Source organism: Cygnus olor, chromosome 8, assembly GCF_009769625.2.
Source record: "Cygnus olor isolate bCygOlo1 chromosome 8, bCygOlo1.pri.v2, whole genome shotgun sequence".
Taxonomy (NCBI): domain Eukaryota; kingdom Metazoa; phylum Chordata; class Aves; order Anseriformes; family Anatidae; genus Cygnus; species Cygnus olor.
This window is the reverse complement of record NC_049176.1, coordinates 18,104,389-18,130,430: the sequence shown is the minus strand read 5'-3', so window position 1 is coordinate 18,130,430 and position 26,042 is coordinate 18,104,389. Positions and strand designations below refer to the sequence as shown.

Genomic DNA, 26,042 nt, shown 5'->3' with positions numbered 1-26,042 from the left:
TATATTGAATATGTGGTTTATTCTTATAATTCCCTGCTACACAAAGTAGGATAATAGCAGTTTGAGGCTTCCTTGAAACCATTTGGATGAGTTCCCTAGACACTATTTCAAAGTTAGTAAAACTTCCTTTAGAAGCTTTACAGTCCGGATGTCCTGTTCCCTCCCTCAGCGGGCCAAATACAAACGTCTTTGCAAAAAATGTATGTCCAAAAACTGTTTTTACTTGGCTCTTTGCTTTGTATTTAAAAGCGATATATTTACTATGTTCGTTTGCATTAGCTCATGGTCAATGAAGCATGTGAGAAAGACCCAGTGGTGGACTTGCACATTCCTAATTAGTGCTCAGGTTACAAGATTTAAATTTTTATAGGTAACGTGACAGCAATCCAGTATCTAATTGCAAATTGTCTTCTTTGTGTTGAGAAGTAGCCTGTCTGAGAGTGAGACATCTTTCCTAAGGACAGCACAGACAAAACACTTCATTCAGCACATGGACATGACTGCAGCACAAAAGCTCCTTGGGATGGAAAGTGCTTGTATTAGCAAGGAGTCTGATGGCAGAGGTCAGTGATCTGTTCCCACAGTAGCAGCTGCTTTCCTGTTCTGGGAAATAAGTTATAGAATCTTCTTGCTTTGCCTTTGCTTCCAAGATGCTGGAAAGACTGGAAAAGACGCTGCCAGGGGTACAATTACCCAAGTGGAGCAAGGTCTCAGCAGCCTGGCGTTTAGCGCGGTACGTTTTGAGTCTGTCCAGTCAGTTTGAAAACTCCAGGAAAAAAAATAGTGGTGAGTAGAACAATAAAGAGAAAACAGATTGATTCTTCACCCCCCAATATCCCCACCCCAAGTACTGGATGCAGGAGGTAAAAAAGTATTGTTGCTTCAGCAGTAACTCAGCAGGCCATTCACGCTCCAGTTTACATATTTAATGTAAATTTCCTGATGATTGGAAAGTCACCATTTAAACTGTAGGAGGGTGTTCAATATTTTCAGAGTTGAGTGTCTGCAATAGGTTACTTCATTCAACAATGAAATTCTTGATTCAGAAGCAAGGCTGAGTGCTAGTTCTCATCCTCTTTGCTTATGGGTTTGTCTCTGGCAAGGCAGTCCAGCTTTGCCAAGCCAGTAACTTTTATTCAGTCAAAGTCATTCGTAGTCATTGCAGTGGACTATTTTGACAAAAGAGAAGCAGCAGGATTTCTGGTAACTGGTGGGGAGAGGGAAAGAGAAGCAATTTAGCTTACTCAAAAGCTATGTTTAGGTGATATCCCTTAAAATATTGATAGATTCAGAGGCTGTGTACTACCTGTTTGTCAGAATCATACTCAGCCAAGTGTGAAATCTACTTGTGGGTAGCCTGTTTTTAGTTATGAGTCCTTGATTTTAGGGTTCTCTTTTCATGTATATGAAAAGCACCGGAGGTGCTTGTTTTGATTTTTTTAAATTTTTTTATTTATAAAAAAAAGTAAGCTTCATGTCCAAAATTTGAGGCTTTTTCAGTTGCTTTCTTTGTGGTAAGATCATACATAATGAAAAGGGATGAAATGTCTTGTAATAGTGAATACTTTAAATGGCTTATAAAATACTTATGTCTTACATGTGTATATTTTTCTAAGTATGATGATTAACCTTTGCGGAAAGGAATCTTCTATAAAAAAACAATAATCCTACTGTTACTGCCAGCTTGCCAGTCCTCTCTAGTTCCCTCTTTAGAAAGGTATTGTCAAGGGAATTTGTTCCTTACTTTTCTTCCTCTCTGCTCTCCAGTTGGGTTAAAATCACTTTCTGAAATTTTCTGCCATCACAATAATTTAAAAAAAAAAAAAAAAAAAGCTCTAACCTTTAGTGGTGTATCAACACTTTGGTCTACACAGCTGTACCACAAGAACCTTCTTCTGCGGGAAGTGTATTGTTTTTTACTGTGTATCCATACTGTCACTTTGAAAAATATATATATCATAGAACCATTCAGGTTGGAAAAGGCCTCTAAGATCATCTAGCCCAATCTTTAACCTAGCACTGCCAAGTCCACCATTAAACCATGTCACTCAGCTCTATATCTATACGGTTTTTGAAGACCTCCAGGGATGGTGACACAACCACCTCCCTGAGCAGCTTGTTCCAGAGCTTTACAACCGTTTCAGTGAGGAATTTTTTTCCTAATATCCAACTTAAATCTCCCCCAACACAATTTATGGCCATGTCCTCTTGTCTTATCACATGGTGCTTGGGAGAAGGACTATACACAGCTATCTAAGTAACTGTTGAACAAAATTAATGCTTTATTGGGATGTACTTTCAATTTCTTTCATCTTTACTTTCATCTTTCTACTTGATGTATTGCATAAAGCAGGGATCTAGGTGTCAGGACACAAGCTATTAAAGGTAGGTTTATTATGTTGTTTTGCTCATCCCGGGTGTTACTTAGCCATTAGCTGTGTGTTAATTGAGGTTAAGCAAGTTGTCAGTGCTTAGAAATTAGTTGTGCAATATGTAACAATGAAATCAACTTTTAGTTATTTCACAAATGCCCAGAGTTTATAAAACAATCTTTTTCAACTGCCACCCAAAATAAAAATTATACCGTGCGTCTGCAGGAAATACGTTGTCTTTGTTCCCCATCTCCTACAAGTGTCTGTCAGGAGCCAGGTGTCTGACAGGCTTGCTTAGTGGTGGAAAAAACTAAGAGAGGAGCTGAACAGGTTGCATTAGTAAAAAGACTGTGTTATACCAGAAACAAGATCATGGCAGCAGAACCAGTCCAAGGGCTACGTGATATAATATGCGTATAATGTAATAATATAATTTGTTAGTGTTAGCACATTGTTTCACGTCAGGAGAGTGGTTCTGAGGTAAACAGCACAGTCAGTCCCAGTTACTGTGGCAAGGTCTGGAGTTTATGAAATAGATTTCTTTTGGGTGAAGTTAAACTGCAAGATGTGCTTCAGGAGCGCTTCTGAGATGCTTCAGCTGCTATTAGATGGTCTTGGGTCAGGTTAGACTAAGGCTAATGCAAAATAAAGCCCTTAAAATCTTTTTTTATATGGATGTTGAGTTGTTTGGACTGTTTTGTTCTGTAATTCCACATCTATTGGGCCACACTGATCGCTAATGAACATAGCCCTGGTGGCCCATTTGCTTCTGCCAAGCAGTAAGCCAAAAATAAGGGGAGGGGGCGGCAGTAGGGTAGCAGTGATACACTTAAATTTAGGTCATGGCCCCATTAAATACATGTTGCTTTTTTGCTTTTTATCCCGATGACTGAAGAAACAAAAATCTATGATGCTGTCCTCAGTATATTTGATGTATACTTGCCATAAACATAACTTGCATGAGGTAAAAAGGTGGGGGTTTTTTGGTGGTTCAGAGAACAGGATGAATCTGTGGAAATGTTTGTTGCAGCTTTCAATGTCTTACTAGAAAACACTGTAATATCACAGGTAGTTTTAATCAGGAAGTGGCTGGTGTGTTAGAGACTGCTGCACCTCCACAAGACTGCAGCTTAGCACAGGTGAGACACCTCTGGACGCAGTTCCAGCAGGAAGACTGGTCAATATGTCGAGATGCTCCCAGAAACTTTGGGGTGTCCTGCCTACCCATAGACGAGGCCTTGTTCAGTGCCAGGGCTCCCAAAACTCTCATTGCCCTGGGGCTACAGCAGACTTCCTCAACTGCCTGAGAGAACCATGCTGCCAAGAGGGAGCTGGAAACAGCTGTGTTGATGTGCCTGCAGGTGCACAGGCCCACGATGGGTGCCCTACATGCCTACCTGTAGCAGATATGGCAAAGATAGGTCTGCAAGATCTCAGTCTGCTTCAGGATTAAAAGAGGCAGGTAACTGCCTTAGAGGATTTGTTTCTGTCCTTACCAGAAAATTTTGTGCCCTTTGCACTTGCCCCTTTTCAGCAGCTCCGTGTTATCTGAGGAAAGCTGAAAAAAAACTACCCAAACGCAAGCTGGACCGTCCCGGCCCACAGCTCTCCTGTGGAGATTCATGGAAACTGCTTGGGAAAAATAATGGCAGCACTTCAGGGACCTTGGCTTTAAATATGGGCAAACATGGGTCAGGGAGAAACAGTATCTGTGGTGTTACAAAATACACCCCAAGAGTGAGCTTTCACAGGATTAGCTAAACTTGAAGTTTCAAATGCAGCTGGTGATTACATGAAAACCAGCTTTGGACAATGTGTCAAAAAAGATTCATCCTAGCAGTGGGCTGTGGCTCAACTCCTCTTTACTTCTCCGGTCACTTATACAGAGACCCTAAAATTTTGTGTGTTGCTTTCAGCCCTTACTGCCCAATGGAGAGCAGCTTCAGCGAAATTACAGTGAAGATTGCTGGTAAATAAACCTTCATAATGGCCATCCCAAGTGAGACATTTCTGACTTACAGCACCATGTGAGCTGTTGGAGCCCAGTCTTTGCCTTCCTATTCTGGTAAGTGCATCTATACATCCTGGTGGCTACATTACTTCAGAAAAATAAGCTAAATCCTTGGACCAATTAACATCAATTTATGGCTGGCATCACAAGGTGTGGTAATTTGCTGCACTTGAATGAAGCCAGTCCATTTGGTTTTCTGACTACGTGCTCTCAGACTGGTCAAGGCACTGCATTTCTTCTAGAGGTTAAGAGGTCCTAGATTTATCATACAGATCTCTATAGAAGCATCTGCTCTGCACATTCCTGCAAGTGGTGTAGGGCATAACACAGGGACTTGGCTCCAGCAGGACACTTGCATCAGAGGTTCACCTCCTATGGCCAAAACCACCCATAGCTTATTCACTCTGGAAGGGAGTTTCAGGACAGGACAGGACATCTCTGCAGCTGAGACATGTATTGCAGAGAATGCTGGAGTAAAATAACTCCTGAATGTCTCATAAAGCAGTTAGTCTGATTTGTAAAGTCACACAAGGAAACTTCATTTGAAATATTGACACAAATGCTTTTTTACTCAGAATTTGTTTAACCCAAAGCTATGTTTTAGGACATTGGTAGAAGGATGTCTGAAGTTATTGAGCTGGTCTTAATTCTGTGACTGCTCGTTGATTAACAGAATTCAACTCTGACTTTTCTTGAACTTTCTTTCATGTTCCAGATTACTATGAAAATCTGTAAATTAAAATGAGTCACAAATCCACCTTAACATCGCTACTCCATGCCAAAATGCTATATTTGCATTCGTTTGCCAGTAGATGGCACACTGATAAGGCAGGGATCAGGACGTGTAAGAAATGCCAGCTGCAGCATGTAGGAGGAACAAGAGACTTGCAAAATACTCATTTAAGAGCAGTAGCAAATAAGAATTTTGGACTGTAGCGAGATGATATATGCAATACCTACCATGAGTATTTGTTGCTTACATATTAGAAGTTTTTGCCTTTAAATTTCTTATGAATTAATAAATAATACTTGCCATATTTTTACTGGTTTTTATATCGGTAAAAAAAAATAATGTTTTGACACTAATTTGAACAAAAGCATTTTTTCCTGTTATGTGTAATTGTACCAGTTGTACAAAAATTCTCCTAGAAATCCCTGACTGATAAATTCTATTTTAATTAGGGCCAGATTTTTTTTCTATTTTAGTAGCACACAATCCCATTTCAGTATTATGAGCACTTGAAATTTCAGAAGTCCTCTGCTTTTAACCAAAGACTTTTCACAGAAATTAATTGAACAGTGCTTCTAAACTAGTTCATTTGAGTATTAATAGTAGAGAGGATATATATATTTAGAGAGTTGGGTGCTGATCAAGTTTAGATGTATCTCTATGTTATCTCTACTACTAATTATAGCGATAATACTTACAGGGAAAAAAAAATGTTCAGTACTTTTTCTGAATGATGTGAGCACCAGAGCTGCTGGAGAGAAACAAAAGTTACAGCAAACAAGTTCTTGAGAGCGTCTCTGGTCAGAGCCACATCAACCAATTTATAGCTCATCAGATGTATGTATTTAAAAGGTCAACTTCACTGCTGTAACCGTAACTCATGACTTTTGAATGTCATGTCTGCTCGTGTTCACACGTGACTTGTTTTTTTGGTTTTGTTTCATTTCAAAGGAGGGTAGGGAGGGGAAACAGGGTCATCTATTGTGCAGCTGGAGCACCCTGCTGTAACTGTGTTTCCTTTCTTGCAGTCAGTGGTACATCCATCCTTTGATAATTCTATTTACACACAAAATGTAGGGTTGTCATGGTTTCTTTTGGTCTCTTCATAGTTCAGTGCCTACGGAGCCAGGTGAGAGTGGGTAGAGAACCCACAGACTCCCGCTGGCAGCAGTGCCTGAGAACTGCAGAAAACACCCTTCTCTGGGTGCATTCAATGGGCTGAGGAGCAGCATCCCCTCTGGCTGATCAATGGAAAAAATGCAGTACTCTGGTCTTCCACACCTGGTGTCAGTGCTGGCAGTTACATCAGGACTGTAATGCGTTAAGATGATGCCAATGCTTACCAGGACATGCATGCTTTACAAATCTTGGAAATCTGGATGTTTCTGAAGCAGGCTAGGACTGCCTGCTTCTGGCTGTTTCTGCCTGCCTACTACTTTGCTACTTATCTGGTGCAAAAACTTCACCACCCTAAAAGTTCACTGAATAATCATCCCAAATATCTCTGAAATATGGTCATTCCCCAGAATGACTATGGTTAGCAAAGGTGAACACCGTTCAGGAGCTTGCTCCTATCCAAGTGTAAGGTAGGGTTCTGTGTACGCTCAGAGCATTTCTTTAGAAGCAAACCATAAAGTAATGGATGGGTTCAGATGGACTTTTGTGTTTGTGACTAAGCCTCTGCTCTTTTCTTTAAGCATATACCTGGTCCTGAATCTTACTGATTAGGGCTTCTAAGAAAACCTCTTGATGGGAAGGTGATATATGAAAGCTACAACAGCGCTTTTAAGGGAAAATCAATGACACCTCAGAAAGCCTGTGTAGGATTGAGCAAAAACCTTAATGGGCAGGTATGGAGAAGGCTCTTAAAGGCCCCGTGTTGAAAACAGAGGCAGGCTCAGCACAGCCGCATTGGAACATTTTGATTGCTGCTGTCAGGTGGCTACTGAAGGACCTAGATGTTAGCCTTACCTGCTGCAAAAATAATGAAGTTAGGATTTTTAGAAATGGAGGAGGTATTTAGGGCTGATCCTACAGAAAACATTTTCCAGCTTGTCAACGAGTTATCTGTGATGGATGTTCCCTCAGTCTGGGTGGGTTGTTGTCAGGGGTCTCTTCTGTCTCTTAAATAGGTGTCCTGTGAGAGCTGCATGGACATGTAGGTACAGAGGCTTCAGTATTTTTGTACTGGGCCCAGTTCTGAGGTACAGCATCCAGGCAAGTGAGAGCTCATACAGGAGACTGGCTGGGTATCTGAAGTAGACTTCACAGCCAGGACTTGTTATGAAGATGATGACAGCCTTTACTCCCGTAAATATTGTCTGGAGAACCAACAGAAATACACAGAGCTGACTGAGACCACTGCAGGGGAAAGCCATCTGGCAGCAGTTGGGTTTCTGCCTCCTCTGCAGCAAAAGGACATAAAAATTGCCCTGTCACCACTCATCCCCCAGTGGGTCACTGGGACTGCAAGACATCAGAATTAGGCTTTTGATGGTTTTCCAGTGACAGATGGCTTTCTTGCTCCTGGGACAACAAAGCTTCCCAGGAAAGTGGGGAGAAAAAAAAATAAATTCAAAACCACTAGCACTGATTTCCTAATGTAGTGTTTAAAATACAGTTGAGATTTCTGACTGTTTTATTGACATTTTTCTGCCTGTAACTGATTTTTTCCATTCTTCTGTGCACGAGCATGTTGTGCTTTTTGATTTGCCCCATTTCATACAACCAAACTGCTACCATTCAGATTTCCCATAGATTTAACTTTTATTTCATGGAGATACCTGAGCCATCCTTATATAAAATATTCCTATTAAACTAGATTGCTTTACAATATTGGTGCTTCGTATGAATATTCTTAAAAAGCTGCTTGCTACACTATCACTAGCTATGCAATTATGTGGCAGTTATTACTGTTAGCATGGGCAGGATGAGTTGTGTTTTATACACTGATTTATTGATATAAAGTATGTGCTTAATTAACAAGTATTTATGTCCAGACAGTAGCTTTGTTAAATATAGGGTAATCACCAGGATAAGAAGGAGCACAACAAAACAAGTAGGGCAGGAAATTCTAAGTGAAGTGGATATAATTCACATGCAGGAAGATTTGCTTGAGCAATTCAGTCTTGCACACCATAGGGAAAAAAAAGCAGAAAGGTACCCCTGGCCTTGCATTGCAGTGACCTTTCTTTTTTAGCTTCATCTGAGGAGGATACAGTACCAGCCATCTTACTGGAGATTCACATGCTTAGGAAAAAGATTGAATAATGTTTATTGTGTAAAAAGGATCCTAGCGTAATAACACTGGGTATTTGCAAAATGTGTTCATAAACTGTACTGATGGAGTTAAAATGCTGTAGCTCAATGAAGGAGTGAGCTTTCTACTAACGCTGCATCACACAGAACAGGCAGAGGGAGCACAGTTTCCTAAAGAGAAGCCAGTTGTAAAATCCCCAAGGTGAAGGCAGTGCAAGCCTTTATTAGAAAGCATCCAAGAGCTGGTACTCCTTGTCCATTTCTGAAAATGCTCCAAATTACTACAGTGGCAAATCCAGTGTAAAACAGGAAAAGCAGAGTACGTAATTTATCATATAAATGCTCTAATTAAACCTTCCCCTACCTATGGTAAGTATTTCTCTTTTCTTATTTTAAGAAGCTGTAAAAAGGACGTTCTTAGTCACTCTTGCTCAGCTTTGTTTTCATTGAAATTCCCACTATATCATCAAAAAATACAATCAATAGGTTTTAAGGGATTCTCCAACAGCACAAAACAGAGGCTCTTTGCCATCCTCCCCCACAGACTTGCCGCAAGGGAGCTGTGTTTCTGATTTGGCATTGTGTACCTGCTGGGCTCCCTAACCCCTGTGCTGATCCGGAAACCCAGAGCTTTTGCAAAAGTTTGTGCACATCTAAGGACCCTGGTTTTTACCTTACAAGAGTCTACCCAGGTAACTGCATGGATCATAAATCAAGGCTGACTGGCTCCTGTGCTCTGACCTAGTAATTAAACATGCACTTCAACTTAAGTACATTAGGAATGAGTGCCGGATTGGTACAAGTCGCTCTGGCATATTCTTGCCACAGGTTTTCTGCCTGCCCTCCTACACCTGCTTGTCAACAGTGCTAATCTTGGCCTTTTGTCTAAGCTTTACACAGGACTTCAGAGGAACATGGAAATGCTTGGCCATGCAGAGAACCCTGGCAGGTCAGAAGGGGGCCATGAGGAAGACATGGCAAGACTTTTGGATGACCTTCCCAGCCGGTACATAAATTGAAGAGAGAAGCTTCGCTGCTGGACTTGGTGGGTGGATTGGGGAACCTTGCTGGGAACTGTTCCTCGTGCTTCCACAAAATGCCCGAGGAGTGATGGGAGAGCAGGAGGATGGGTACTCAGCAGTTGATGCTGAGCATCAAGGTAAGTAGCAAAACTCCATGCAAGCAAGTCAGAATAGATTGGAGTGGAAAAGACCCCATCTTTACCTGAGGAAAGAGTTTTCTAGGAACAAAGTGTTGGAAAGACAAAGCCAGGGCCAGTAACGAGGACTTCTCTTTCTGGGTGCACAGCAGATGCCAGGGACTGGAAAGGACCCTGAGGTACTTTCAGTTCACAGGATGACCAGGAGCACCAGTGCCATATGGGTGTGATGTGTATGTGATAAAAGACTGTTCTAAGTGTTGCATGGACCCGGGGTATTCAGAGCAGACAGGAAAGTGGAAGGTGTTTTTGAGATACTACTGCACCCATGAGTGCAACTCCAAATGTCTGCTCCTGCAAGGTGAATGTACTAAAGGAGGAAAGGGGAACGAGCTCAGAAAATGGAAAGCTTGTTACGGGGTGTCTAAATGGGGTTGGTCACCCAGACAGTAAATTAAAAGTTCCTAACCACTGATGGGGGGGAGATCATGGCCCAGGCCTTCTGAGTGGAGAAGGCTGAGTGTGGAGGTGGCTGCATGGGGGCTTGCTCTTGGGGCAGATCAGCCTCCATGGCCTGGAAGGTCCCTTCCTAGTCCTGCATTGCTCAGAAGGAAATGATGCAAAGGGGATTTCTAGACTATTTTTAGACTGCTGTTATTAATAGGCTAGAAATAACTGTAAACTAGTTTGGGTGGTAAGTACCCAGTGTAAACCCCTGCCACTTCCACACCTATGACAGGAATCGCTTAGAAGCGACGCAGCTCTCCCCACATCCTGACTCCTTGGCAATGTCTCCGGTGCCAGAGGCTCTGCCAGAAGCCACATCGCAGGCTCTGGACAGCAGGTGCCAGTGGCAGGACCAGGCCCAACACGCCTGTCTGCCCTTGCAGTGGCAGTGGGACTTCAGCTCCCGGCAGCCCCCGTGGCCTCCAGCGGGCAGTAAGGTCAGGCCGGCCTGCTGCCCCTCCGGCACTAGGCCACAGCCACCTCCCCACTGCCACAGCGGGTGCCAGGCCCCCGCTTCTGTGCCTGGGGCATCTCCGAGCCATGTGGTCCTTGCTGACAGAGAGAGATGTGTTGTACACTCTGCGTCGTGTAGGGCTAGTTTACGTAGGGGAGCATTCCTGGCTTCCCTCTGCCTGAAAACACAAAAGTCCTTCACTGTTTTTAACTTTCCGAGTGAACACATTTAGCCACATTTTTACATAGGATGAGTAAGGATCTAAAGGGTTTTGTTTTGCTCTGGGTGAGCTGGAATTTGGTGTCCATGGCGCTTTCCCATGCCAGCCATCTGATGTATTTGTCTGCATGTCCTGCTGTCACTGCCGGGGACAACAAAAAAAAAAAAAAAGCTTTTCAGGAAAAAACCGGCATTTTCCAATACCCAGGAGACAGGATCAAGCAGTTTCCAATAATCCACACCTACTTGTGTGTATGAAATGGCAGAGACTGAGAGCCACACAGGACTGACCCCTTGGCGCCGATCAGCAAGCTCTGGTCTCACTTCGCTCTCACATGGCCTGGAAACAGCTTTTGCCAGAAGTTGGATGCAGGTAGTCAGACAAAACCCCTAATTCAGTTTCCTGCATGGTCTCCCTCCAGATATAATCTTGCTTTAATTAAATCACATTACTCCAATGAATGAAAATGCAAGCCACAGATCGTGTTCCACATTGAATTTTTTCCACAGCCTGTTTTCTTAAAATTCCTCTCTCTGCTGTTCAAGGTCTTTTAGATGGAACATGTACGCTGTGAGCCTCACGTCAAATACTCTAAGGATTAATTGAAGAACATGATGGAAGGAATGGGAGAGTGTGAGTAAAAGGAATGGTTTATATTTGTATCCTCAAATGTCAGTTCGTTACCAAAGTTAGAAATCAGCTGATGTAGAAAACTCATTACGGCCTCATTTAGAATGCTTATTTCTCAAGAAACAAAAAAGAATTGCTGTGTGTGACTTGTCCAAGACAAATATGCCAGATTTTACCGTATGCTCTGGGATGTGAAGTAAAGAGCGTTTTCTTTAGGGTGCAGTATGTTTAATACTTTATATAACTTGTTTATCTGCATTTATTTAAAGTCCAAAGCAGTGAAGACTCACACTGTTACTAGTTTTCAATGCACCTATCAATATTCATCACTTTATTTGCATAGTTTTTGTGTATTTTGATTATTCATTTGGCAGCATATAAGTTAAGGCAAAATGAAATGCTTGGGGGGGTCATGTCTACAGCCCTTTGTGCTAAACTAGACTTTTCCTGTGATTTTTTGTGCTTGTAGCTGCGTCCTGTTAACAGTTTGGTGGCTCAGATCCCTATTCACAAGTGCAGCCAGCATGCACTTGACTGCTTCTTGGGGGTGAGACAGGCATGCAGTGCCTGGGATAGCCCTGCATGCCTGTTTGGCCAGCCAGCAGGCTGTCTGTCAGTGCAACGGTGGCATTTGTGTCATGGAGCCCAGACCCACTCTGCAGGGAGCAGGCTGAAGTCACCTGTCTGTTCTGCACGAACCCCCAGGTACTTTGTCATGCCCCCCTTTCCTCCAAGCAAACAGCAAGGGTGTGACTGTGAGTGGTTTGATTTGAAATGAAATTCTGCAAGTGAAATATCCCACAAATCTGTACAGAATCAGACTGTTAAGGGTGGTCACTGATAAATGGCCTCTGCATCTGAGCTGTGGCTGGGGCACTGTTCTGCGAAGCTATTGTGAGGGCAAGGGAGGGTACGTCGCTTGGGAAATCCAGCGAGCAATACCAAGCACTGGTAGCGTGTCATTTGTGCCACACTTGTATACCATTAGAAGGTGCATACCTGCATCAAGGGAAACTTGGGAGAAAAAATAAAAAAAGAGTGTATTACAGGGAAAAAGGAGCAATTGCTGGAGAAAATTGCCAAATTTTTTTTAATCTCTGTGTGAAGTTTTATGCCCGGTAGTCCAGCCTTTGCCATTTGTAGGCACTTGGAGTTGCACCTTGCTGTACGACGGCTCCCCTGGGAATCCGTGAGTCTCCCCGCGAAGTGCGGTGCTTACAGGGAAGAGCCGCGGCCCTTCTTCGGGCAACCCTGTCTGCACCTCCTCTCTGCCCGGGGTCCCCGCCGTGCCACGGCTGCGGTGGCCGGCCCGTGCTGTCCTTTGTCACCTCTCTTTTCCTCCACCCCGACCCCGCGACGCTCCGCTTCCCGAGGAAGCCCAGCACCCTCCGTTCCCCCCGCAGGCCGCCGAACTCCTTCCTGACAGGAATTTGAAGCCCTTCTTCTGCCCGCGGGTAGGCGCGGCGCCTTTAACGCGGCCGCCATGTCGCGGGCGGCGGCCGCTGCGGGCCGCGTGTGGCGGCGGCGTGAGGCGGGCCGGGAGCCAGGCGGGGCCGCCGCCCGGTGTCACCCGGAGCCGCCTCCCAGCGCCCCGCTGCCGGCGGGGGGGCGGCCGGGGGCGGCGGGGGGGGGGGGTGCTCCGCCGGGCCGGAGCAGCGCGTAGCGATGCTTTGGTTTAGTGGCTCCTAGGTAGGTGTCTCCGTCTTCGCTTCCCCCGGCCGGGATCCCCGACGACGCCGGCGGGAGGGCTCGCTCGGAGATGCTCCCAAAATGGTGCGCGGAGCCCTCCCCGCCGGCAGCGGGGCAGCGCCGGGAGCCCCCCGCGGGCCGGGAGCGGGCGGGGAGCCCCGGCCGGGCGGGGGCAGCCGTGGGCGGCGGGGCCGCGGCTGTCAGCCCGCGGTCACCTCGGGTGAACCGGGCGAGTTCCTCGGGCAGCGGCACGGGAGAGCCCCGCCATCAGTTCGTCACTGCCCTCTCGGTGCTTTTTGCGCCGATGCCTGTGTAATAAAGGGTCCTTTCTTTTCTTTTTTGTTGAACGGTGTTAATTGCTATCGGCTGTGTTTGCAAAGTTGTGGCTGAAGAGCATGGTTTCCCTGTTGGGTACTTCCCCGAGCGCTGTGACATTTCGCCGGCGTCCATTAGCGCGACAGCAGGAGCGTCCTGAGCCCTTGGTTAGTTCTTTGGTGCTCTCTGAAATAGAAATGTCTTCTCTGAGAACAGAAAGGAAAGGCTGGGGTCGTTTCTGCCTGTTCCTTGGAGCGGTGGAAAACGCTGTGCAGTGAAAGCACTCCGGCACGACACGAGGAGGGAAACAAACGGGATTGTCTCCTGTGTCCTTTGTACGGTCCTTTCCTTTTCAGAGTTCAGCGTACCCACAGAAGAAGCTGTGCTAGTGCAGGAAGGATGGTCTTACGGATAAGGTACGGAATTAGGCCTCAGGAGTTTTGGACTCGATCAGTAATCGGCTTTCCAGCTTTATGTGTGACTTGGGTAGAAATCACGATGCTCATCTGTGCTTCAGGTTGCCCGTTTGTAAAACAAAGACATGGATTTCAAACCTCACTAGGGATAGGACTGTACACCAATTCGGGATGCTCAGTATAGCAGGGCGACTGAAGGCATCGTAAGCACATATGGGCTCTAGCTATATACATATTGCAGGTCAATCTCGCTGTATCTAGTTTACATCAAAATTTTATTAGCTTAAAAAAAATCAAATGTGATATTACCTTCCTTAATTTTCAGGCATGAAACATTTCTTGTGTTAAAACCACAGGTAAACTTTTCCTAGCTCATAAGCTATTACCAGCTTTGCTAGGCTTCTGACGAAAGCAGTCTTTGACAGTGCTTTTGCTCTCAGGTGGAAACAGTTGTGTCTCTATACTGCTTGTTTCTGTTAACGTTATGTTGCGCTTTTCATACCACCAATAATTAAACATGGCTTTTTCCCCTCCTGTTGATAGTTGCTGAAGAAATCTCCTCCCCATGCTAACTGTTGACATGGAAAACAAGGAAAATGGCTCTCTGGATGTCAAAAAGTAAGTGATTCCATAGTGTTCAGTTTATGTAAACAGCACATCAGTTTTCATTGTAGTTTTTCATTGACTTAATGTGGTTGGCAAGGGTGGGGAATCTCCATCTTTGTTTGTTTCAAACCTTCTGTATTCTCAATTACTTTTATTTCTGCTTTGAAACTGAAGAGTCTCAGGCATTGATGTAATTAAAAGTGGTATGTGGGAGGACTGTATAGCAATGGAGAGATGCAGAAACTAGTAAGTTGGGAGTATCCGTTTTTCCATTGATTTCTCATTTCAACCAGAGATCAGAGCAAGTGATAGCACTGTAACCAATACTCTACGTTTGCTCATCTGTCAGTTTTTATGGGGGAAGCTCTTTTCACCATCCAGTGTGACTGAAACAGTGAAACTCCTGAGGAAGGACTTGCAAAAGTCAAAGCAGGAAATGATGCCCGAGGGAGTCTTTGTACTTCCAGCTAGTGGCTTTTACAGAACCAATGCCTGATGGGGAGAAGCGTCCCATGTGGAAGATGTCCCCTCTCTTTCTCTTTGAAAGAGGTGTGCACATTTCTCTGCTGACTACCCAGCCACCCTGAGCTGAGAAGTAGTAGCAACAGCACGTGTCTTTGGTTTCAGTTCTGAAAATAGATATTTTAAACTGTTTGCTGAAGAAGCCCTAAACTGCTAGGTTACTACTGTAGACCTAGGGTGGAAATAAGATGAAGACATGGTGTGCATTGCTCTACAATTTTCTTCAGTGTGGTGGACTGCAAACTAAGGGATAGAAACTGTTTTAGAGGCATTTCCATATTCCTGAAGGTCAGCAGTTTTTCAGTTAGGATTATTAGTCCTAATCTAGTTTATGACCTGAAAAGTGCATTTCTGTGTGGAAAAATTGGCTGGGCTGTGTTAGGCTTACAGATGCTGTGGTGATATATAACACAAAGAAAGGAACTAGAGAGAGTTCATCATCTGTCCTCTCAGACTGCAACACTTTACGAAGCTGCATCTCGTTCTTCTTCATCATATCTCTTTGCTAGGGGCCTTCCACAAAAGCATGACAATGCTTAGGTTCCCTGGCACTAAATGATATAAGCAATAGTAATAATAATGGTCACTTCAGAATGCTGTTGAAACACCTGATTATGACACAGCATCAAAAGATCTGCTGGTAGCCATTAATATTGGTATCCTTCCTCTTCATTTGAGACATTGGCTACACCCCACCAATATAAAATGCACTTCCCTATTTAGGGACTATGTGTAGGTTATAATTTGTGTGTCCCTCAGAAGCCACCTCCAGTTACCTGTTTTTCTTCTACAACCAGGACTCCGTGGCAGGCGGGAGAACGGCAGCAGTCAAAGCAAGGACCGTTTATATTTAATCGTTTTCCCTTGAGGCTTGCGTGATAAAGGTTCAAGTACTAATTGCAGTGGTGTTTTTTTAAAACTGATGGTGATTGTAATTAAACTGATCGGAAGCTGTGGTTTCTAAATGAAAGTATATAATAGCGTGTGTGCATATCTACAAAGGAGGTATTTGGCACTTTCATGAAGTCGTTATAGATTGGATAAAATCTGTTCACAGCTATGTCCTTTCAGGCCTTGCTGCTTCTGCCACATGATGGCAATAAAGCCACGGGGACAGTGGTGAAAAGCAGACAAGCCAAATCTTTATTCATTACTCATACAGCTAGTATCTGGTTATAAAGCCTAAAATGCCAGCCCTCTTAAGGTTTTACAGCATCCAGGATGCCTGGCAAAAGCTGGTGTACGGCTGAGCCATGGCTGTAATACATTCCCCTTTCTTGTCTAAAGAATTCAGCCATGCACAACGGCAGGGCAAGGAGGAGGCTGTCTAGAAGCCAAATGAGCATCTGTGTGGGTAGATGGGTTAAAATCCGGCCAGTCTCCAACAGTCTGCCACATGCCATGCTACTCCTTGAGGGAGGAACTTGCAATTATTTCCTGAGATTAGTTAATGACTAAGGTGGTGCCCTAGAAGCCATTGCAGTTGGGCCTGGGATGGGGTTGGACCAAGCTGTATGTTCCCTAGCAGTAAAAGAAGAGCTTTATGAAAACCAGTACCTTTGGGCTGAAATACAGAATTGTGGGAGGGACTATATTTAGCTGGAAATGAACATGCTTTGTGAAGTAAGCAAAATACAGTTGGGAGGTATTTTTTACAGGTCAAGTCTTTCATTTGCTGTTAAAGACTAATTACATTCAACATCTCCTAGGATTTTTTTTTAAGTAGTGGGCTTTGGGGATTTAGTTTGTTTGTCTTTAAGTAAGTGGTAGTTTACATATTGGGGGAAATGCAGAGGTTTAAATACAGTGCTGCTTCCACAAATACCTGTAGGTTTTTTATGCTGTTTTTCATGGCATTTTACTTCTTAGGTCTCAGAAGGTGTACAACACCAAAAATCTTCATTGAAAGACATTGTGATTTTTTTTATAAAAAAAAAGAAAAGAAAAAGTGTTGCTCTGATAAGCTGGCCAGATAGTCTCATTTTAAATTTTGCTGAGTGTTGCCTTTCTCTATTCCCAATCAGCGGAGCAATTCATGAAGTAAGTCATTATGTGATGAGCAAGAGTAAGAAACTCTGGCCTTTTGCTCCTTGCTCTGAAATATGTGTACATTCTATGTGATAAGTGAAAGAAACTGCTTTTAAAAGGCCAACTGCAGCATACAGTGTGATTCATAGTTATTTAGAAAGTCCCTAGATTTGCCCAAAGATAAATCAAAAACAAATTTTAGAGGATATTCTATATTGAGCAATTTCTGGTACCTCTCATTTCTTGTTTTACAAGGTAAAGATGGTTTCCAGTAGTTACTATCCGTGTTACAAGAAAGCACAATCTCATCTTGGAAAAGAGTAACCTGTAAACTGCAATTCTATATAAATACTTGGTAGTTGAGAACAGCCTACAGTCTTGAAAGACCCTGTACCTCGGACATTACAGCACACTCAACAGGAAAAGGTCCTGGCTGACTACCTTTGGCTGATGTGAATATTCATGTACTTTCTTCTTTTCTGAAGGGAGAGAGGTACAGAACAGGTACAGAGGAACAGAACAGGAGTGCCTGTTCTATATAGGAATGGTGGGAGGTGTGTTGAAAGGTACTTTTCCTGGAGTTACAGAGAAGGAGGGAATGTACATGGGTTGTCTATAAAGAACCAGCAGATACTATAGATATTTAGTGATTACTTGTCTGGATTTGTGCTTTGCAGTTCAGTAGAAAATGGAAGACCTCCGGATCCTGCTGACTGGGCTGTTATTGATGTTGTGAATTATTTCAGAACAGCTGGATTTGAAGAACAAGCCAGTGCTTTCCAAGAACAGGTAAATCTGCTAGGAAACATCCTGGCACAGTGGAGATTTGCTGTTAGCTCTTGACATGCAGAGAGATGCCTCTCCAGACGGCACTAGAAAGGCATACCGAAAGCTGGCATTGAAGTTGCATCATGGAAAAATGCAGAATATAGAAGAGTAGCAAAGAAGAAATTTATACGATTCTCCAAAGCTTATAAATTCTTACCTGATGCAAAAAAAAAATCAGAATGGTGATAACAAATCTATGGAAGCAGTTTTAATGGGAAAACCAAAAAGAGGCGGAAGAAGTAAAGCTTACAGTAAACACCGAGATGTAATATACTTGAGTATATATTCACGCATACCCAGATAAGCATAGAGAATCAGTTTTCTATTCAATGAAAGCCTTAGATGACCTAGTTCCAGCATTTATTGAATCCACAGGGAACCTTGTGGAAGAAGAAGGGAAGGGAAATAAATGCTGTCTGTTCTTGGAGTTTGTCCTGCTCCAGGTACTGCATTTACTTCATCTGGATCCCTCCAAAGCTGTTCTTACTCCATAGCGTCATTGAACACCAGTTGAAAAGGCAACTCTAGAGCAGTCATATCAATAAGCAAAATACTCAGTGGTGTCAGAATTCCCACAAAAGGAATTGTGACAAATGAAAATGAGAAAATAGAAATTGTTTTTAACCATTAACATTTTCAGCAGTAATTGGAAGGAGGCACCTGCTATAATTGGGTAAAAAGTTATTGGAATCCTTATTTTTTAGAAATGCTTTCACACTGTGCTCCTCGGGAGGGATTAGCAGTCGATATATCTCAGTGAGATTTTACAGAAATTTCACTTTCAGCTGATGTTTGACTATGTTGTGCTTTTTTGTTGTATTTAGTATTTTTAAAGTTTATCAAATCATGAGAGAGATCAATGGACAAATTACTGCTGGACTCTAATACGTCTTCCTTTTTTTTTCATGTTCAGTTGTAACCAAGGGTGTGATCTGTGACATTCTGAATACAACATTTAATATTTGTAAGGAAGATACTGCAGTGGGATAAATTAATGTATAGTATATATTACTTACAAAAATACACAATTTTGGCAATATATAATCATGGACAACAACAGTGTATGCAGGCATCTGAACTTGTTGCTGGCTATTGATACCAAACTGAAAATCTATAAATTTTATTAACAGTAGAAAAGATGGCAATGAAGTGAAGTCCAGTGCAGGAGTACGCCATAAGGTTGAAGATTTCGTTGGGCTATGATGACCCTGTGGGGTCTGGCGGTGTTGTGAGACACCAATCACTGCTCTGTAGGTGTAGGTCATGTCTCCTGGGTAGTGCACTGTGGTTGAGCTGTAGGACTGTGTAAGTAAAAGGATGGTCGTTTGTCTAAAATGAAGATGGGAATTGTGAGGTGTGGATTCTTTCTTCTGCTTTTTGACCCATGAAAAAATGATTTACAGTTAACTTGCAAACATATGACAAGGTTTTGAGGTGGAAGAAGAAAAAAAGACAAAACTTAAAGGATTTCTAATCTAAATAGGTCAGAAAGTCAAGGTTTGAGAGGAAAAATATGTGTATATATATGATTTAAAAGTGGAACTTAGAGGTCATCGAGACCCAGTCTGGGATGCTGCTGCTTTTATCCTCTTCTGTTGTACGCGGAGGAAAAGTTCCCTCAGAGTGTTGAGCTCTGCAGTTAGACCTTTTTCAAATTTTTGATTGCAGGAATCTTTTTTCCCCCACAGGAAGCGTAAGAAGTTGGCTCTTTAAAGCAGGCACCTGAAGTTATTAGCAGATACTGACTAGTCCAAACTTGCAGGTTGCTGTCAGTGGTAATTCTGAAATGCATTTCACTGCCTTCTCCATAAATGTATCCTTCCCTTAATGGCTGTTAATTAGGCAAGCTGTACATGTACCTATTAATTTTAAACAGATGTACAAGGAGGGAATTTTGAAATGAGGTTGATTTGGATTTTGTGCGTAACTAACTAGCATTTATGCTTTAGTCAGCACAGGTGAGCACTTGAAAAACCAGACAGCAGAATTTAGCAGCTATAAACGTTGTTTCAGGAAATTAAAGGCTATTATTTGTTTTCTCATTGATCCTCTGTAATAGTCTTCCATTTGTTGCATGATTGTTCTCAACTGTTTGATTTGTATATTGTCTTTATCAATTCTTTAATTCTTCTTATAGGAAATTGATGGCAAATCGTTACTGTTGATGACAAGAAATGATGTACTGACTGGACTTTCATTAAAACTGGGGCCTGCGCTGAAAATCTATGAATATCATGTAAAACCTCTACAGACACAACATCTAAAGAACAACTCTTTATAGCAAATTGTCTAATTGGGGTCATGTTGTGCCTCAAACAGTATATAAGCAATTTGGTTTCATGTGATGGAACTTTGTAAAGAGAGAATATATTAAGAATTTAAACCAAATTAAGATATATATCCTATTGGATAGAGTTGGCAATATACTATATACTGAGTCTGAACTGAGAGAGGTGGTGTGTATTTTTTACATAGTACATGATTGTCTCTTTTAGGATTTGTCAGTGAGCATGTTGAGATAGCTATATCACTATATCCAGAACAAAAGGGAGGTATGTCATTCTCATTTCTGAGCCAGACGTATTTTTGATTTCATAAATTAAAATACCAAAAAAAAAATATATATATATATATATATAAATAAAGTTTACATGCATCTTTGGGAAAGAGAAACCAATAGAAGTAGGTTTTGGTTTACATTAAAGACCTACTAAAATTATTACTACTTGTAATTCTGGGATGGGACTGACACTTGCCAACTCACCCTTTTTTGCAGAGGGTCCTATTTTGACCTTATTAAGGTTTATTTGTGGTATGCTGCAATGTTTAAAGCTGTACATAAAACTAACATAACCCCTTCGATAGCAGAAGGCATTGCTGACAAGTGAAACTGGGTTGTGTATTTTTTGCTGTCCTTCAAATTTTCAGCTTGTTTTCACTTGTTTTTAATAGTAGTTCTATGTAAAGTAGATTTTTAAAAGTTAGTGTTGCTTTGCAAACAAAAAAAAATCATTTTATTCTTTTTTTAATTTATGATAACTTGTTTTCTAACATTATGCAGAAGTTTGTAAAAAAAAAAAAAAAAAAGTGAAATTCTGCACATTTTTAATATTGTCTGTCATTGGTGTTGTAATGGTTGATTATTTTCTTTTAATGCTTTACTTAACGGTTTGAATACTTGTTTTAAAAACTGAAAGAAGCTGTCTTGTCACCATACATCTCTGTTAAAAGAGAGTCTTGTTCAAACTGTTTGTACCAGTTCCCTATTTGATAGGTTGCTTGCTATATCCCAATAAAGCATTGCTTATGTTTGGATTCAGTTTACTTTACAGATTTTTTTGTTTTACTTTCTCCGTTTCTTTGTTGTGGTATACTGGAGCACTTGTCTTTTTCCATTCCCCCATTAAAATGGTACAAAAAACTACTTAATATTCAATGCTCTTCTGAGATTACTTTTTAATACCACCTACCAAGATACTTAAAGATTTCATTATTTTTGCTTTTTCTTATCCAGTGTTACATACTGCTGAAGGAGAGAATTTGAAGCACCGGTCATGTTCACCAGTAACATCCGAGCTTTTGTTCCCCTTGTCTAGAGCTGTCGGTGCAGAGGTGCCACGCTTGGCACTGGTACAGCAGGGTGAATCACCCCGCAGTGCCTGGAAGATAACCCACAGGTGGTGCTAAGCACTGTCCAGGCTCCTTATCTTCCCTGGCCCAGAGAGCTTTGTGTTGACCCCTAAAATGAGCTGTGGGGTTGAGGCTGAGCAAAAGAACTTGGGAAGGAGGAAATTACCAGGAGAGCATGGTTTAAGTGGAAATGGTGTGGGAGGCAATGGTGAGGGGATGCAGCTCAGAAGGGAGAAAGTAGTAAGAGTGTAGTGATTTCAGCCCGGTGGGGACAGCAGAAGCTCCCGCCTAGTGGTGGACCTGCCTTCGCTTCTGATTTGGCCAAGTGCAAGGTGGCTGTGGATGCTGCAGTGGTAAGGGAGCTGCTTGTGATTTCTGGTATTGAGGTTTGAGAGGGGATAACACCACGTGTATATCTGCGCTACAGGTAGGTCTCACGGTATGTGGTATGATGCCTACACCGTACAGCAGCATGCTTTCTTGTATAGTTTCTAACCTTTACACTGTACAAAATACGTATTTAGAATTTTAGATGTATGGTAGGATACTGGGGTGCATTAACTGTTTCTCTTCTTTTCCCTTGTACTGTGCTGTATACTGTAAGTATCGATCTGTTTTTAGCAACAGGTTTGTAAGTTGCAGCCTGAATTTTGCTTGCAACTTAATTGTTTATGGTTTGGTAGCATCCAGGGATACCTACTGAGAGTAGTGATCTTCTGGAAGACTTCATTCAAATAGAGAGAATCATCCCTGCCCTGGGGCGTATTCAGGTACAGTCTGTATCAGGCTGGTTAGAGGATGCAACTGAAAAATTATACATGAAACTCCTAAATATTTTAATGAAGAATTAGATCAGTTTATGAAAAGGATAATGTGAAGCAGCTGCCTGTAGCAGTCTGGAGATTCCTACCGGCCCTGTATTTGTGGAATTATTGTTGGAGTGAAATACATAATGCTACGTTACTGAAAGATGAACCGAATATTCTCTTTTTCTACATTTGCATTTTTGGGGTGTGATGGACGCATTTCGGAGATCTGTGGATGATGTAGAATTGAAAGTAAAAGATGTTCATTCCATTAGGAAGTAAAAATCTTCACTGTACAGCTGTGAGGGCTCATTTGGTGATTACTGAGTACTGTGCTTTCTTTTTAATGCATTTTACTGTGCAAATGAATTAGATTCAAAAACATCCAGATTGTACTCCTCTTTTGATCAGCACTGCTAACTCGTTCATGCAAGCAGAGGCATAACAGAAAGCTCACTGCAGGCATGAAAGGCAATTTAGAGGATGTTACTTGGAACTGTACTTTTTTTTTTTTTAACTGTCCCTGATCTTTATTGTAGTTTCCTAGTGTTCTCTGAGCTTTCTAATGCTGCCATTCCCTTTGTGCAGGTGACTGTCCCGGTTTTGTCTGTTACATTCTCCTTGCTCTTTCTGGGAGAGAAAAAAGCTTTTAAAAAGAGAATGGAGGGTCTGAAAGAAGAAGTCAAAGCCAGATTATTTTTAGCTACCATTCCTCTTGCAGAAAACACAGCTGCTGTTGAGATGAGGAAGCAGCTGATGGGCATTGCTGGATACCATGTCAATACTGCAGTTCTAGTAGTGGCAGAGCTATGCAGGAGTCCAGTTTAAAAGCCAATGCTGTGCTTTGGGTGGTGGTTAAGCTGCCAGGTGTCTGTCTGCTCAGCTGATACTGGATGTGAGAGTGACAATGGCCTTGATGCTGCAGGTCTCCTTGCTTTCACACTGAATGAGCAATTTAGAAAGTGTCCTCCCTCTCCTCGAGTAGAGGCAGCTCGAAGGAGCAAAGCAGCAGTCAGCTCCCCTGCCCTACTGCCAGCCAGCACAAGAACAGAGACATGCTGCAGCCGAGGTCCTCCTGTTTACTGTCCTGCCTCTTGACCATTTTCTCTTCTGAAGCTGTATGCGCGCAGTGCATAGCACGTTCTCTTTGCACCCAAGTGTCACACTAAGTGCCACACACACAGCGTAAGGCAACCGCCAGCGAAGCATGAAGGCTGTGCTTGGGCCTGTCCACCAAGGTCACTTTCTCAACCCAGAGAAAACAGTTCTGCTTGCTGATCTCTCCTATCTTTGTGTTCAATTGTTCCCTTTAAAACTGTTTGTTCTAATGTGCTCCGCTTTGTTCTTATCAGTTAGTAGGAAGTTCTCTTCACTTACAACTACAGGACAAGGCTCAGCAGCTGTAGCGAAGGGAGTAGCTACCCACGCATCACTCCTGCATAGGGATGGCCCAGGCAAAATGTCACCTTAGGCCCTCACTGTCAGTAGTTACTTGCTGAATGACCCTTTCCTGCTTTTTTCAATGTATTCACTTTCTACCATGTCCCTTACCAGCTCCTCTTTTCAAAAATCAGCATTTAATTGGTCTGTTACCTGTAATGCTCTTCCTCCATACACTGTCTTACTAAAGTAAACAATAACAGTAATTTGAAAAGCAGAGGGTCCTACTTTATGTGAATCCAGGGAAACTACAACCTTATTTATCATTTTCTTATGCCAATATTCTATGCAGAAACCCTAAATTATTGAAAATTTGGAGGCTGAGACTGAGCAGGACCAGAAAAACATCTCCCTTTGTCTCCTTTCCTATTTACTTCCAAGTCAAAACAGCAGTTCCTTCCCTTCCAGGAATGGGTTTTGGCTCAAAAGTAATGTGGGAAGTAAATTGGCTCTAAGTGTGCATGTGAAGAGTGTAACCGTACGTGGCTCAGCAGGAAGCAGGCTGAACGGAGCAGTTATTGAGGAGGGTCTGCTCTACTCTCACCTCCACCTCGGGGACGATTGCATAGGATTGTCTTCGGCCTTCTAACAGAGCAAGAGGACTTGGTGCTTGGGGACATCAGCCTGGAGAGCCCATCCTTGTTGCACTCCATCTCACTGGAGGCCTCCACACACCTTCACCTCTGCATGCACCCTGAAGTTGCTCGGTTGCAACAGCAGCTTCCCCTAGGGGCTTGCAGAGGGCAGTGGCTGTCATTAGCTCACTGGCAGCCTGCGAGGGCAGTCTCCATGGGAATAATGGGCAGGTAGATTTAACAAGTAGCTTTAATTTGTGTTGAGAAAGGCTGTGTTCTTTAAATATACTAATGTAACAATGTCATTAAGCCCTTTTTTTTGCTTAGCCCCTATAATTAGGGAATTGTTGGATTTAGTGATGTTTGGATCCCAGCTGTATGTTCAGTTTCCTCCCAGAATAACATTAGCTAGTAGACACTGTAAATTTGGGGAACATGACTAACATCAAACATCTGGAGAGCCCGAGGGGGCACCATGATGACTGTAAGCAGCCCTTAATCTCCATGCAAGAGTTTCATCACTATTGAAGGTTGCTGGTGAGTACTGGAGACCACTGTTGTATTTACTGCTGCACCCACAAGTATCTTTAATAAAGAAACAATCACTAGTTGTAACTGCTGTATCAGCAGTTGATCTGCTGATAAGGCAGCAACAAATGCCTTGGATGTGGCAGGCTTGCACTCATTTTGTGATGTTCTTTTCACCTTTTCAATTGATTGCTATAATCCAGCTGCCTCTCTATAAACACTCTGCAATACTCAGTATGTTGAGGACGCCCCTGACTTTGCAGCAGTTGAATTGTATGAAAAGTGGGGGGGAGCCTCTTCAATGACACTGGTTTCTGATTTAAATGTAATGTTGCATTGTCTTATACTGCTGGATTGCAGCAGGAGGGAGCAAAGATGAGGGACCATATAGCTGAGTTTGTGTTCCAGCAGGTGGACAAAGCACAGGGAGAAGTGTGGAAGTGAGTTTGTGTCTGAATGTAACAACCCTGTTTCACAAGGCTACTCCTCTTCTACTCCCTCCTCCCTTTTGTATAAACACTATGTGCCAGTTTGCCCAGGCCTCTGGAAATGAGTGTAACCTAGAAGACTCAGAAATATTGGAGGAGTTTTTTCGTTACTTAGATCAGCTCAGTTCAACGTAGAATCAGAGTTCTATACTCCTGGTAAAAAGCAAATTAAAAAAAAAAAACTTTAAAGACTAAAAAATAGTAACTGCAGTAGTTAATCAAGATCGTCAGGTTTAAATGTGTATTAGAAAGCAGTTGGACTGAGTATTTAGAGAGAATAAGACAGACAGTAAAAACAGTGAAAACAGCTCATTTGTACTGCCCCTGGCAGTGATATTTCATCTCTGTTTTAGATACTGGTTAATAAGTTTTGTTACTGCATTTTATCTTCATGTGACGCTGTTTAAGCATGGAACATGATCAGCAGCTGAGGAGGATTGTGGTTGGACTGTCTGGGCATCTGTGAGAATTGAACAGAAAGAGGATGTGAATGGATCAGATGCTGAAACGATAGGAAGTTTTTTGTGTACTTGAAATGCCCTGTGTCTTGGTAGGAGGCTGAGGGCCGCTCATGACAGGAACCACACACACAAAGTTATCTCAATTGAAACTATGTAAAGTCCATCGCGGAGACCAAATCTAAAGAAAATAAGAATTTGGCCAGGGTTCAGGCCCAAGTAGCATGGCTAAGTCCAATTTTCAGGAATGATTTATCCCATTGCGATCTGAATCTGTTTGCCATGTGGAAGATCTGGGCTCCTTCCGATTGCCCAAGTGCTGACGTTGGAAGGAAAATGCCCACACGCATGACTCAGGTTCGCAGTGCTGGA

At 42.7% G+C, this 26,042-nt stretch overlaps 1 protein-coding gene across 3 annotated transcripts; it reads left to right on the top strand.

The window, feature by feature from the left end:
• Positions 1-12,929: 12,929 nt before the first annotated feature.
• SAMD13 (sterile alpha motif domain containing 13) lies at positions 12,930-21,064 on the top strand. 3 transcript variants are annotated; one of them, XM_040564797.1, is made up of 5 exons: positions 12,930-13,030; positions 13,702-13,761; positions 14,305-14,379; positions 17,595-17,706; positions 19,883-21,064. In XM_040564797.1, the coding sequence occupies exons 3-5, from the start codon at positions 14,327-14,329 to the stop codon at positions 20,024-20,026; spliced, it is 309 nt and encodes a 102-aa protein (XP_040420731.1). In that variant the 5' UTR covers positions 12,930-13,030; positions 13,702-13,761; positions 14,305-14,326; the 3' UTR covers positions 20,027-21,064. The 3 variants fall into 3 exon arrangements, with proteins under 3 accessions (XP_040420731.1, XP_040420729.1, XP_040420732.1); XM_040564795.1 differs by lacking the exon at positions 12,930-13,030 and adding an exon at positions 13,378-13,512; XM_040564798.1 differs by lacking the exons at positions 12,930-13,030; positions 13,702-13,761 and adding an exon at positions 13,378-13,512.
• Positions 21,065-26,042: the final 4,978 nt, after the last annotated feature.

Coding starts and splice junctions, on each gene's coding strand:
- SAMD13 (XM_040564797.1), top strand. CDS start 14,327: ATGCTAACTGTTGACATGGAAAACAAGGAAAATGGCTCTCTGGATGTC. Junction 14,380..17,594: donor GGCTCTCTGGATGTCAAAAA/GTAAGTGATTCC, acceptor TGTGCTTTGCAG/TTCAGTAGAAAATGGAAGAC. Junction 17,707..19,882: donor CCAGTGCTTTCCAAGAACAG/GTAAATCTGCTA, acceptor TTCTTCTTATAG/GAAATTGATGGCAAATCGTT.